Here is a 14316-nt window from a genome sequence, read left to right on the forward strand (position 1 = left end):
GTGAGGATTAAGGAAGTCATGCCGCATCAGTCATCGGCTTTCAGTTTATTTAAAGCTTTGATGAGAGCGAAGCACCCATCCTGTTTATACACAAAGGGGGTTTTATTGCAGCTAGCAAAAAAATGACTGTAAGAACAAACTGCTCTATTGGTCAAATATCACAACTGATGTTTGTACAAGATTTTAAAAAGGTTGGAACTCTGCATAACATGTACATAAAAACAGATTACAMTGATTTGGAAATGCTSTAAAYCTTATTCACSKTTGAACACAATAAACATGTTAAATATTTAAGTTATTGCAACGTTTTAGAGTAATTTTGAAGYTTAACAAATCTCAAAAAGGTTAGGACGTGGGCAACAAAAAGCTGTAAAAATTGGTGCCATTCTTGTGCCTTTTAAATTTCCTCTAACTATTTAGGATTAGCAGAACCTCATTAATATAAAAACAACTATTTAAATTTTATTTAAAAGTAAAAAGAATACTTAAAATCTACCCCCTTGAATAATAACTGGTCTGAAAGCAGCATCGTCAACATTAGGATGCAGGCTCTGAGGAGGTAATAAAATAAATGTAGGACAGTACAAGCTCCTGTAAGTTGAGCAGTGACAGAGCTTCTCAGTAAGTAATGTCAACAGTAAAATAAATAAAGCAGACTTTATACCAAAATACAAAATTGTATTGTACTTGAAGGAAAAATTGGACACTCAGGTGAAGAGAGGGGCGGAGCTGTGAACTGACCACCACTACCTCGTGGTGAGTTGGMTCCAATGGTGCCGTAGTGAGGGTCTGCTGGGAACGTCTGTCAGAGTCTCCCGTCAGACTGAGCTTCAACTCACACCTYTGGGAGAACTTTGAAYACRTTCTGGGGKAGGTGGGGGACATTGAGTCAGAGTGGGCCATGTTCCGTGCCTCCATTGTCGAGACAGTTTACCTGAGCTGTGKCCKTAAGGATGTCGGTGCCTGTCGTGGCGGCAACCCTCGAACCCGCTGGTGGACACCRGCGGTGAGGGATGCTGTCAGGCTGAAGGAGGAGTTCTATTGGGTCTTTTTGGCCTGTGGGACTCCGGAAGCAGACGATAGGTATCGGCAATCCAAGCGAATTGCAGCTCGGGTGGTCGCTGAGGCAAAAACTGGGCCGTGGGAGGAGTTTGGAGAGGCCATGGAAAAAGACTTCCGTATGGCTTGAGGCGATTCTGGTCAACCATCCGGCGTCTCGTGGAGGGGGGGCACCACCATCCCTGTTCATGGTGGGGATGGTGCGCTGCTGACCTCAACTCGGGACATTGTGGGTCGGTGGGCAGAATACTTTGAAGACCTCCTCAATCCCACCAGCACATCTTCCAATGWGGAAGCAGAGCCTGGGGACCCTGGATCAGACTCTGGTRCTGAGGTCACTGAAGTTGTTAAAAAGCTTATCCATGCTAGTCTCATRGAATTTAATAAAATGCTTTTAAAATGACAGGGAAATGCATTTTGACATAATTATTATTTTATAGTCTATGCCACCAGGAATCTGCATAGCCAGGGACCCTCCCTCTCCTGCACRTATTTCACTCAACCTTGATGGTCCTTCCCACAGGTGGTGGGTCCACGTGGAGGCGGCCTCCTGCTGTCCTTTCAGGCTTGGCCCAGTCGAGCCGCAGGCCTGGAGCCAAGGCTCGACCACCGCGAGATCCAGGCCTGACTCCAGGGAGGTGCCCTGGTTTCCCTTTTCTGGGCRAGGTTTCCTGATATGGTTGCTCTTCCATTTCATCAAGCGGTTTTGAATTGCTCTTAGTCTGACCTCTCCCCCGAGGTCTGTTTGCCATGGGAAACCTTACCAGGGGCTAATGCCCCAGATATAGACCCCTGAATCATGGGGGTACTCAAACCCCTCCACCACGTTAAGGCGGTGATTCTGCAGAGGGGAAAAAGGTTGGAATGAAGGCTCCGATCGATCGACAAACCTTGGGTTCAAGAGGAGCAGTGTAGCTTCCTTACTGGCCGTGGAACAGTGGACCAGATCTTTACCCTTGCAGAGTTGCTAAGGGAGTCGTGGCAGTTTGTCTCTCCAGTCTACATGCGTTTTGTGTACCCGGAGAAGACTTAGGACTTTGTTTCTTGAGGCATTCTGTGGGGGTGCTGCAGGAGTGTCTGGGTTGATATTAAAAGCACTCCAGTCCMTGGAGAACCAAAGRAGGAGCTGTGTCCACATTCTCCATCAGGGCTGCCCTCGTCTCTGATCCTGTTTGTAGTGTTTATGGACAGGATCTCACGATGCAGTCGAGGAATGGAGRGTGTGAGGTTTGGGAACCACAGAGTCTYGTCTCTATGCAGATGATGTGGTTCTGCAGGCATCTTCAGGCCAAGACCTTCAGTGTGGACTGGGGTGCTTTGCAGCGCAGTGTGAAGTGGCTATGATGAAAATCAGTTCTTCAGGACAACTGGACACAGAGGCCTCCTCCACCAATTAAATGATGGCCGTTTTTTCTTCACAAAATGGTTTCCTTTACTCCTCTCCCTAACCAACGTTCCTATCAAGGATGATAACCTCTTAAGAGGACGCCCATCCCACTTATATTATTAGTGTCACTCTGGTGCAAAAATTTAAAAATTCTTTTTTTATTATTACTTTTCCTCATCTCATTTTGGCTAAATTTTTCTAGGAGTTACAGACCCCTGATCTAAAAATAAATATTTGTTGCATACATTGTTCTCACTTTACTGCTGTAGTAATTACTTAAGTTCCAGTAATTTATAAAAATCTGATGATAAAAGATTTTTGAGGTTGAAAAAATTGTGATGAGTCTTTCTTGTGCCTTCAATAAATAAAGGTTAAAATAAGGTTAATTATTTTTTTTATTTTACCGTTATTTATCCAGGCAAATCCCATTGAGATCGCAGATCTCTTTTTCATGTGCAGCCTGGGCCTGAAGGCAACCTACTGTACATGGGTTTTTTTTTTTTGTTTTTTTTGTTTTTTTTTTTGTGGGGGTGGGGGAAACCGGAGTACCCGGAGAAAACCCACGCAAGCATGAGGAGAACRTGCAAACTCCACACAGAAAGACCCCAGGTTCGAACCGGGGATCGAACCCAGGACCTTCTTGCTGTGAGGTGTCAGTGCTAACCACTGAGCCATAGTGCTAAAATGTAGTTACAACTGAACAAAAAGAACATCAATTTAGAAAAAGAATCATTCAATATTTTAAAAGTTTTTAATCAAACTTGTAATAAAATAGGAAAATCAATAACTGGAAGCAGGAAATCTGTAATTGCTGTTGCTCACCTACATTTTAAAAGGTACAGTAGATTTAAAAAAGCTCCTCAACTTCAGCTGCATATGTTGCGTAACACCTTTAAACCAAATATACAAAGGACCTCAAACAGCTCAGCATCATTACAGGGGAAACAAAGCAAAACAGGACTGAACATTACCATTTCTGCAGCCACAGTCACAATTCACAGGGAGGTGAAAATAAATAGTTTGCATAATAATTCACATGGCTGATATACAATATATGGCAAATTACTGTGAATTCCTTTGGTTAAAGAACCTTAAAAGCAAAGCGCTTCACTACAGTCTACACTGCTTGGACATCACAGCACATTCAAACAAGAGTATAAGGCACAAATATTTACTAGAGGGGAAAAAAAGTTTTCTTGCAAAAATCAAAAACCTTTTCAAATTATTCTGCCACAATGACACTGTGGCCTCATGTAGCAGAAATAAATAATCAGAAACTGCTATATACAATTACTGCAGCATTCAAAACCTACAAAGATCTTTAATTTTAAGTTGTATTAGTATAACTGATTGTATTCAAGAGAAATCTGAGTCTGGTGTAAGTTTTAATAAAAACCACAGTTGTTGCTCATTACTGGAGTCAAGCATTTGTTCTACAATAATTAAAACATAATAATATTACCTATAATGATGTTGATACATGTAACAGTGTTAATAACCCCTGAGTTGGAGAATCATAATGATGTTTTAACACTGTCTTGTTTTAACAGACCATTCTCCGTTTACATTTAGACACTCTTAGTGCTCCAGAGCTCCTCCTTCTGCTTTATTCTAGTGGGAACWAAAGGAAATGTATCACAGGACCAAAAAAATATTATTACCTCTGGGTTCTTTTCTTAAAGGACAACACAATTCTCTCACTTCGACAGAAAACAGGTAATAAACTAAATCATCCAATCTAAACAGATCATTTCTGTTTTCCACCATGAACTGTGGCCTGGTCGATGTTGAAGCTTCTGATCAAACAAAACTCTCATGAACTTAAAACAATTCTGAGACAAACCTGGACCTGATGAGCTTCTCCACCTACATTAATCCAACAAAACTCTTCAACACAAGTATAATTAATTAAACCAAATTATCTTATTTGCCTAAAGTATTTGAAATGTGGAGACACTCAACTGCAACATAAACACCAACATACTGGATTAATAAAATATTTAAAGCAGAAATGATCCATAAGATCAGTTTTTTTTCTGTTACAGTAGCATATTTGGCTTATGGAAACTTGTTTCTTTTTTGTTTTTCTAATCTAAATTGTTCTAAATTAATGCTACTAGATGCTTCAGGTAGCGTCTCACTGGGCTGTGAGTGTCGGAGACTCAAACTTGATACACYAAGAAAAAAGACAAATTTTTCTTTGCAGTTTCACTGAACTCGGTGTTTGTGACAAAGCGTCTGGAGCCCGTGTGGAAACATTTTGGGTGTCCAAAATTTAAAAATCATGACTTTTTTTTATGTGTGCAGAACTTGCAAAACTSTAGGTCAATGTTTTCATTGACGTCTATATACCTGACTCCCATTTTTATCTACTGGAGCACACTTTAAAATAAAAATATGCAGATTTGGATATTTTGAATTGTATTTTTTTAATAATAAATATTTACCATCTGCCAGGTTATTAAATTTGGACATGTTTTCTTTGTCAAAATACAGCTCTTTCCCTCTTGAAACGCCTACATCGACTCAACTATTATAAGTCAATTTGTCACCTTTTTTTAACATTTTGCTTGAGTTTTCAACATAAACTGCATCTGCAACTCAAGGGAGAAAATTGGGACCCCTTGTGAAGGCTGTTTGCCAACTAGTCACCAGGATTTATGGTCCAGGAAGACACTGCCTTTAGTTTTACATTTACAACACATTTAAAACTAAAAACAAATGTTTTTTCTTCACCTTTTACAATATAAATAGTTTCATACTATCAGTGCATATCTTTTTCTTTTCTTTTTTTACATGACATCCTTGTGTTTGAGTCTGCAGCTTGTTACACCACAAATGAGCATGTTCGCATTAAAGCTAAAGCTGTATAGAAGTGCCTCCCTTTGATTTCACCTTTTAAACCTAAAATGTCTTTGGGGACAAAAGGAGCACCTCTGATCTTTTAATTCTAACCAAACAGACTGGATGCTGACACATGTCATCAGAATGACACTCATCTGTACTCTCAGAGTTTAAAAATAAACCACTCTTATTTCTCAAAATTTAAAAAATAAAAATAAAAAAACTTCATATTCTTTACAACTTATTTTGATTATAAGTATTTCAAGAACTTTCCAGGCCAGTTCAGTATAACTTACATGAGATGGTTCCTGAATGTGGGAATCATGACTTCCGTTTTGGGGCCAATTAACTGCAGACAAGACAGTATTATAAAAAAAAAAAAACTGACACAAAGTGTCTTTCTATCAGTTTGATGTGTGATATAATCAGCTCTTAGAAGTGTATGAGCTTACAACAGGGTTCTCTCCATCCCTTATTATCTACTATCTCCTCGTGTTAACAAAGACATAAAAACGCAAAATATATAATTTAATTTTCAAAAAATAGTGTCAAGTGAAAAATGACATTTGTCTATTGTGTTTTATCTCAAGTTGGTGCTTGAATAAATGTAAAAAATTTCCTTAAGGACGTATGACCCCTAAAGATGCATGACTGTGTTAAAACTAGCAATGTTTTTTTTAGTGTTCCATTAATTTTGTAATACTCTCTAAACAATAAGAGTGGAATGTTTTTAAAGCCTGTGAAAAGAAATAACCTGTTCCATGTTTTAACAAGGCACTAAGAAAGGCCCTAATGCACCTACAACAGGAAAAGGTACGTTTCACACTTGTGATGTTCTTTCGTGTTCTTTTACCACAGGATCACACCCAGATGTTGCTTTGTTTGTGTGGTGCATCTTTAATGAAGGCAAAGATTTTTGTCATGTGTTGTTTGGCAATAAAAACTGTAAATGATGTTTAATATTCAAAAAATCCTGTACAGCAGCTTTACAGGAATGTCCCTGACTTTACGTCACCACTAGATAACAACAAAATCTGTGCTGAACACTGTGGAGACTAGGAATCTTTAGTCGTTTGTGTTCAGCCTGTAAAACAATCTGAAAACCCTCACCTCACAGTCCCTGCGCATTGTTTACCGACAGCTCAGAGAGGATCTCATTTGTGATGCGAGCAAAGGCAGGTAAACAATCTCCTGCAGCATGTGACCTGCCCCTGACTCGTTACAGAGCCGGATGTGGCGGCCAGCCTCCCTCTCAACAGGATACCTCAGGGTGGAGAACAGTGAAAGGATGGTGGGGGTCACTGAGTGAAACTTTTCTTGATGGCCACTTTGGGGAAGAGGCCGGACAGTTCTTGGACGACCCGCGTGTCTAACTGTGAGCAGAAGGACACATCCAGGAGGACGAGCCGAGGACACGACTGGAGGAGTTTCTTGAGCGAGGCGAGGCTCACCAGCCGCGTACCTGTCCACAAGAGAAATGTTAACCATGGGGTGTGAACACACGAAGCAAATAGAAATAGAAATTAAACAAAGGATTCAGATTTTATGTTCTTGTCAATTTTATTCACAGGACCACAACTCAAATTGTAGTAAAAGAAATTTTGTTTTTGTGGATATAAAAAAAACTAAAGCAACACAGCATTTGATTTTCTGAAAACAATTACTACTACTGGTTGTCCTCAAAACATTTTGGTTGTCCAAAAAATATCTCAATAAAAATATAATTTAATAAGTAGGCTATATTGTTGTGTATACAAAGTGTAATATATACAAATGTTCTCAGTCAGCAGGTTGACAGTTTTAGGAGCAGCTTGAGGAGAACTTCCTTGTTCTCCTCCGCATCCTCTTCTTTGAAATAGAGATAAAATCTACATCCAACATCCATTAGCTTTCTGCTTACAGGTCAAACATTTTTATTTAAATAGGAGTAAACTGTGTACTTATTAAAAGTTACAGTTTAGTGTTCTTAGAACAGAAGACTTTCTGAGGAAATACGTTTTTAAACATCTTTTCTATAATTTTAATGTTTTCAACTGAGGAGCTTTGATATATTTATGTAAAATAAATTATAGCAGAGGAAGTTCTCTGCACAGAAAAAAAATATTTACTGTTTTTTTTAACCAAACTAACAAGTTTCTCCAGTAAAATTATTGTGTAATTTAAAGGCATTGAAACACCTGGTTAAATTTAGAAGGTATTATGATTAACTACAAGCATCTGAAGCTGACTCAGAGAACTCTGTGATTTTAGAAAAAATAAAAGTCAAATGTAAACACGCCTTTAAAAGACCCTCCTCCTCCCCACCACCCCGCGCAGCTGCGGTCAGCGCATCTCTACTCCACCCGCTTGATTAATACTGATTTTTTGCGCAAATTACAAATTTTTGATGCTCATTATACACGTTAAACRTCTGAAGGAGTTGACATGTATGAACTCCTGGGCTGGTCAGAGCTGAGCTGCAGSTGGACAGGTTTGCTGCCCTTCGCTTTAAAAACAGTCAGCTGATCCGTCGTGGTTTTGTTGCRCTCGTGACGTGAACACACAGGAGGAAATGCTGCGAGGAGCTTTTGTAAATATAAAATACGACGTAATCCTCGGTGGAAAATAGTCCAGGAAACGTGTGCGTTCCCGGGAGGTGTTCACCTGCAGCTGAATGAAGCTGAACCCCCACCCACAGAGAAAGGAAAAAAAGGCAGTAATTATTGATAAGGTAGTAACCATGCTGTGGCTTCACCTGTCACATTTTCTTTTAAAGAAAGAAAAATTAGCTTACAAAGCTGTCGCATCGGTGCAACGTGATTAAAAGCAGAGCTGCGCGTCTAATCTCGCATATCTTCCTATCTTTGTGAGGACCACACACAGCTCTCAGCCTCGCTCTGCGCCGTCTTTTTCCCCAAGTTTGGTGAGAGGTGGATATGGAGGGATGCAAAAATAGCTCTCGACTTGATCTGGCCTTATTTAAATAAAAATGACTACATGCCGTGAAATTCTTAGAGGGGCGGGCCGTCTCGTTGGTCGGGGGGGGCACCCCGCCTGTATAATGGTAGGGGAAACACTGAAGTCATCAACAAGAATGGTGGAGCTACTCATTACTGAGTCCTTTTTTTGACACTTTGATTTCTGTTTTGGGGGGTTTCGGGTTTTTTTGAGCTATGGTCTTAAACTTTTGATCAGCTGAAAAAAATCATGTTTGAGTGTAAATGCAGTTTTCAATTAATTCCCTGCTCAAAAGTTTGTGTCTCTTATGCTGATTTCTTCTTTTAACATTGTGAAGCTCTACTTAGAACCTTCTTAAGATCCAATAGTGCAAAATGAAAATTCTTGCACTTTTTTGACTGGTCTTAAGATTTTGATCAGAAGTGTATTTGTGAGGGCAAAAGACAGACATCCTAATGTGCACTTTAGACTATACCTCTTTGATGTGGTCTTTTATCTTTTAATATAATGACAGTCAGGAGAAAAGACTAGATCAGGCAGCTTATTATTCAGGAGCTTTTGCTTGTTTTTCCACACAGAATGCTTTCCTAAGAGGTTGGCTGCTTCAGGTCTTTGCTAGGAGCCAATTTTGCATCATAAACATCAGTAATTACAACTATGTAATGCGATGATGACTTTCATATAAAAAAAGAAAAATAGCAACATGTGTGTGGTAAGAGCATACCGAGTATGTCGAGATGCTGCAGCGAGGGGCAGCAGGCAGCCAGCTCCTCGACGTCTGAGTCACAGATGGTGCGGTTGGCCGTGAGGAAAAGCTTTCGAAGCCGTGGCAGGCTGCGGGCGAGCTGCTGGAAACAACCAGTGCTGCTCTGAAGCGTGGGGCACCAACCCAAGTCCAGCTCCTCCAACAACCTGAGCAGACGCAGGCAACGCAACAAACCAAATTCAGACCAGGAGTCACCTCGTGTGCTGCTTGTTGATGGTGGTCTACAGCAGCAACACTGAATCACTATAAACACAAATATTACACATCTAAAAATGTATTTGCTGTAGGAAATACTGCCCTTTGTTGTTTGTGTTTTCTAAAAGTGATAAATGCTCGTGTGCATCGACAAACACATGATGATCCCTGACGTCATTCCCCAGCTGCTCAGATCTGTAACCGGGACTGAACAGGCATTTACCCACCTGCAGCCAGAAACAAGCTCAGTCAGGCCTCGATCTGTCAGGTTTCTGCAGCGCCACAGGTCCAGAGAGCAGAGGGAGCGACAGCGAGCGGCCAGCATACTGGCTACAACATCATAATCCTCAATCTGCAGGAGAGACATTTTACTCTGATTACTCCCATCGGTGTGGGCCGTGTTTAAACCCAAGCTTTCTGGAGCATATCCATTTAAATAACGCAATCTACACCCCTATACAAATTGATTCATCTCTTCTGGTTTGTAAATTATCACTATACCTGCTTTTATAAAGAGGACAACAAATTCCAACGATTCTTTAATTACTACTTCAGTTGCTTTACTTTCCAAGAGGRCATGTTAAACTTTAGATTGCCAAACAGGACTGAGTCAATGACRTCATGAACAAGAATTAAATAATGATCGAGTTAGTCTGAAGTCAATTCTCTCAGTGTGTCTAGATTAGCTTTAACAAATTTAGAAAATGTTAATTAAAAAGTTGATTAATTCTTGCATCCCCAAACCTCAATTTCCCAAGCAAGGGAACAAAACACACACAGATAGAAGGGATCCTCTGTCAGGGTGTTATTGTTTCTTGACGGTGGGTAATATTGGCCATTTTTTGCTCTTTCATCCAGAGATGAAAGCAAGATTATGCCTTTAATACCTAAAGAGCCAGTGTRAGGGTCCTGGCCACAGAAAAATAAACTCCACACTGTTTTTTTTCCTCACAGTCTAAGAAAGATATTTAAACTAAAACTAAAGAAGATGAATGGATTTCTATACTGATGACAGTGATGATTACATGACAAGAGAATTATTTATCAGTCATGTGGTTGAGTTACAGACCAYCTTTGTCAGGGCTATTCAACTAAATTTCCCATTATTGGTAGGTGACACSCTGCAGTGTGTAAGTATTAGTATCTTTATTTTGTTGAACTGAATTAAACATTTTAAATTTACTATTGATTTGGAAACAAATTTTTGTATTAGATTAAATCCTATTTAAATGGCCCCCAAAATCTTTTTAGAGTAGGGCAGGGCYCCATTGGTGGGCCGGAGGGAAGTCACCAGCCTATAGGCCACCAGTTCAATAGTCCTGATCTATGTTAACTAAAGGGTGAGGTTAGAATGTGAGTCAAAAATCAGCCATTTCATCTCRTGATCAAATATCCAGTGTTTATTAAATGTATTTTTATAACTCTTTAATCCAGGATCCTACAATTTTACTGTTTAAGATTATGTRTTTGTATCTGTTTTGTTAGTTGTTTCTGTTGAAATGTAATTGTTTTTTGAACAATAAACCAGGCAGCAAATACAATAAAAATTACTTTGACTAAAACTGTCTCATTTACATGATGTGATTGTACTCATGTTTAAATAATGAAAATATGATCCTTTAAAAAAATAATAAATCCTTTAACAGAAAAATTGTGCGTAAGTGTTGGGTTGTTTTTTATTATTGTACATTATTTTTATCTGATTATTACCTTTCCTGTTATATTGAACACTTAGGTTGGTGAAAGTGTTTTAACACATGCATTACTCACTATTACAGTGCAGAGTACAGCATGCAGAAAAACTGATAGTGAAAATCAGGGATCACCCTTATTTAACATCAGACAGAAACCTGAAAACTGACTGCAGTCAGGAACACAAATATTATCCAGTGTTAAAACACGTTATGTTTGTTTTTTATTAAACGATTGCTATATTGAATGAAAAAAAAGTTAGGGACAGTTCAGTTTTACATTAATTTATAGAAGCTCCACTGTCAAATCTGTGAAAAATTAAAAAAATTAAAAAAATTATTTGGTCATCAATCTGTTTTTGTTAATATAAAAACTATTATTAGTCTGTTCAAAATTCAAACAAGGTAGACAAATTCAGTAGGAGTGCACCGATTGCAGTTTTCTGTCTGATCACCTATCTTTAAAAAGTCTGGCCTGCTGATTCTGATATTGGACAATATCGATTTTTTTAATAACTGACACTGTCAGGCGTTATAACGTCAGAATACAGCTTCAATGTGCCARTCTTATTTTATTGAAAAACATTGAACAAAAGCCTTGAAACAATACAAAAACGTTTTAACTGGACATTAGGTAGTGCTCACAGCAGAGCAGAAGGGAACAGTGGCTGATTTTCACCTTTGTGGAGGAAGMTGAGAAGCCGATCTTTTCCAACGATCTATCTCAGAATYGGTCGATCTCTGATCTCCCAAAATTAAGAAAATCAGTGCCCTAAAATTCAGTAAACATAATCACTTTCTCTAAGATAAAAAGATTGTTATTTTCTTCTTYGGTTGGTGAACAAGACAAAAGACGTACATCTCTTTCCTGTCTTTTCAGCCCATGAAGTGTGTGTAGCTTCTAGAATTTATAGAAAACCCAAATAAAGCAAGCAAGACATGTAGCTAATGAAGAACAGACCTCCCAAAACCTCAACTTTACTTTTCCTCTCAATACAGGCAGTCATTTCAAAAATACAACTATAATTTGGTGAATATTTGTTTTATAAGCACTCATTTTTGTTCAGGTTTAGAGAGCTCCTCTTCCTTTTAGTCCAAATCTAATCATGACCTGGCTAGAGCAGAATTAAAGGGGAGTGTTTGAGGTGAAAGAATTGAAAAAATGTAATGAAATGAATTTTGTGACAAAATCTGTTAACGGAAAAATTACTGGTAATATTATCAAGTAAAAAACATTGGACTTGTGTGTTTGTGAGTACTTGTAGCAGTGTGTGTTTTTGTCCTGAAGCAGTAGGAAAAAACTTTGTGTTTCACTCCAGTATGTCCTACAAACMAAAAATAGCTATTGTCCAAGATTTATTTATAGTTGTGTATAAGCTCCACACATTACACTCACTCACCCTCACACAGCTCCCCAGGTTGAGGTGTCTCAACTCTGTGCAGAAAGTCAGGATGCTCAGGATGGCTGTTTGCTGTAGAGAGAACGACCAGAAAGTCAAGAAAAGAACAATTTGTGCTTAAAAACAACAGGGGTGTAAAAGTGGGAACAGCAAATCTGAAGACAGGTTGCTTTATTTAAACATAATCCATRGCCAAGACAAGTTTTCAGCAAGGATTATCAGTTGGATAACGCTGAGTATTAAGGGAGATTTAATAATACACAACAGATCATTTCCACGTTTTATGAGTGAAGCAAAGTGTGGACAGTAACCTCTCCWGTGGCACAGCAACTAGGATGAAAAGATGAGAATTCAACACTGTAATTGCCAACACGTGTACATCTGCAGCAGAAGAAAGTGTCAGAGATGAAAGTGAAAGCTGTGTGTGTGTAGGTATGTGTGTGTGTGTGCTGAACTCAGCCTGGCATCTTCATAAACGCCTCTCTCCGGTGAGCTAGTCATTTAATTAGAGCACTGACAGGGTAATGACAGCTGAGATGTCAGGAGCTTCAGCTCACACTGTCTGTCCTGGTGTAAACAACCTGCAGTAAGCTGCCTGGTTCCACTGCAGAAACTCTACACCGTCTATTGCCCACAATGCTGCCCTGAAACACCACAAACTCTGCAAAGATGCTGAAGTGCAGCATCACAACATCACACAGTGGTTTAATGCAGCAGACACACCTGAACCCAAACATGTGTGTTAAAGTCCTCTGGACTCAGAGCTGACCCAGGCTACTTAAAAGACAGCAAAAAGCTTAAACAAATACACTGCCTGGCCAAAAAAAAAAAAAGGTCACATGAATATTTGGTTGGACTACCTTTAGCTTTGATTACAACACACATTTTCTGTGGCATTGTTTGAATAAACTTCTGCAATGTCACAAGATTTGTTTCCATCCAGTGTTGCATTAATTTTTCACCAAGATCTTGCATTGATGATGGTAGAGTCTGACCGCTGCACAAAGCCTTCTCCAGCACATCCCAAAGATTCTCACTGGACTCTGTGGAGCCAGTCCATGTGTGAAAATGATGTCTCATGCTCCCTGAACCACTCTTTCACAATAAGAGCCCCATGAATTCTGACATTGTCATCTTGGAATATGGCCGTGCCATCAGGGAACAATCCATTGATGGAATAACCTGGTCATTCAGTATATTCAGGTAGTCAGCTGACCTCATTATTTGAGCTCAGACTGTTGCTGAACCTAGACCTGGACACCTGCAGCAACCCCACATCATAGCACTGCCCCCACAGGCTTGTACAGTAGGCACTATGATCACCATCACTTCACCTGCCTCTCTTCTTACCCTGATGCCTCCATCACTCTGGAACAGTCAGTCTGGACTCCTCAGACCACAGGACCTCCTTCCATTGCTCCAGAGTTCAATCTTAATGCTCCCTGGCAAATTGAAGCCTCACTGATAGTGTTTTAAGGCTTCACAGCTGTTTGTTCCCATCCCTTGAGTTCCCTTCACATTGTGTGTGGAAATGCTCTTACTTTCTCTATTAAACATAGCCCTGAGTTCTGCTGTTGTTCTTGGATTTCACCAAATGTTTAAGTGATCACAAATCAGATCATTCAAATACAAATCAGTCAGTTATCTTTCAGCAGACTGAAGAGACCGTCATTAAAAACGTTCCACTCTCAGATTAAATACAAAGCAAAACATCTGGTAGTGCCATATATGTTGTTGATTATTTATACAGCAGTCATCAAACTTCATGAACTCTTTATGGCAAAGTTAAATTTTAGTACTTCATAATTATTCAAAAATTCTGATAAAAAAAAAACAAAAAAAATGTTTATGAGAAACATTTTATAAAAGATAATCCTGGGTTGCAAAAGAATGTATTTTGTGGACTTACAACCTGGAATTAAGTATTTTTTTAATGTGATTATTAGGGGTGTCCCGATCCGATATCAATATCGGATATCGGTCCGATATCAGCCAAAAAACGAGTATCGGATTTTATCGGACTGCATAAAAAATGTC

At 39.2% G+C, this 14316-nt stretch overlaps 1 protein-coding gene across 6 annotated transcripts in view; it reads right to left on the reverse strand.

Annotated features, from left to right (window-relative positions):
* Nucleotides 1-3178: 3178 nt before the first annotated feature.
* fbxl4 (F-box and leucine-rich repeat protein 4) overlaps nucleotides 3179-14316 on the reverse strand; it is a 19819-nt gene continuing 8681 nt past the window's right edge. For 5 of the 6 annotated variants that reach the window (XM_014023389.1, XM_014023391.1, XM_014023390.1 and 2 more), the window contains 4 exons: nucleotides 12280-12351; nucleotides 9416-9540; nucleotides 8952-9139; nucleotides 3179-6752 (listed from right to left, as the gene is read on the reverse strand). In XM_014023389.1, the coding sequence (XP_013878843.1) occupies nucleotides 6589-6752; nucleotides 8952-9139; nucleotides 9416-9540; nucleotides 12280-12351 (549 nt within the window). In that variant the 3' untranslated portion in view covers nucleotides 3179-6588. The remainder of the gene's footprint in view (nucleotides 6753-8951; nucleotides 9140-9415; nucleotides 9541-12279; nucleotides 12352-14316) is intronic. The other variant, XR_001311476.1, reaches the window with a different exon arrangement.

Source organism: Austrofundulus limnaeus, unplaced genomic scaffold (genome assembly GCF_001266775.1).
Source record: "Austrofundulus limnaeus strain Quisiro unplaced genomic scaffold, Austrofundulus_limnaeus-1.0 Scaffold366, whole genome shotgun sequence".
Taxonomy (NCBI): Eukaryota; Metazoa; Chordata; class Actinopteri; order Cyprinodontiformes; family Rivulidae; genus Austrofundulus; species Austrofundulus limnaeus.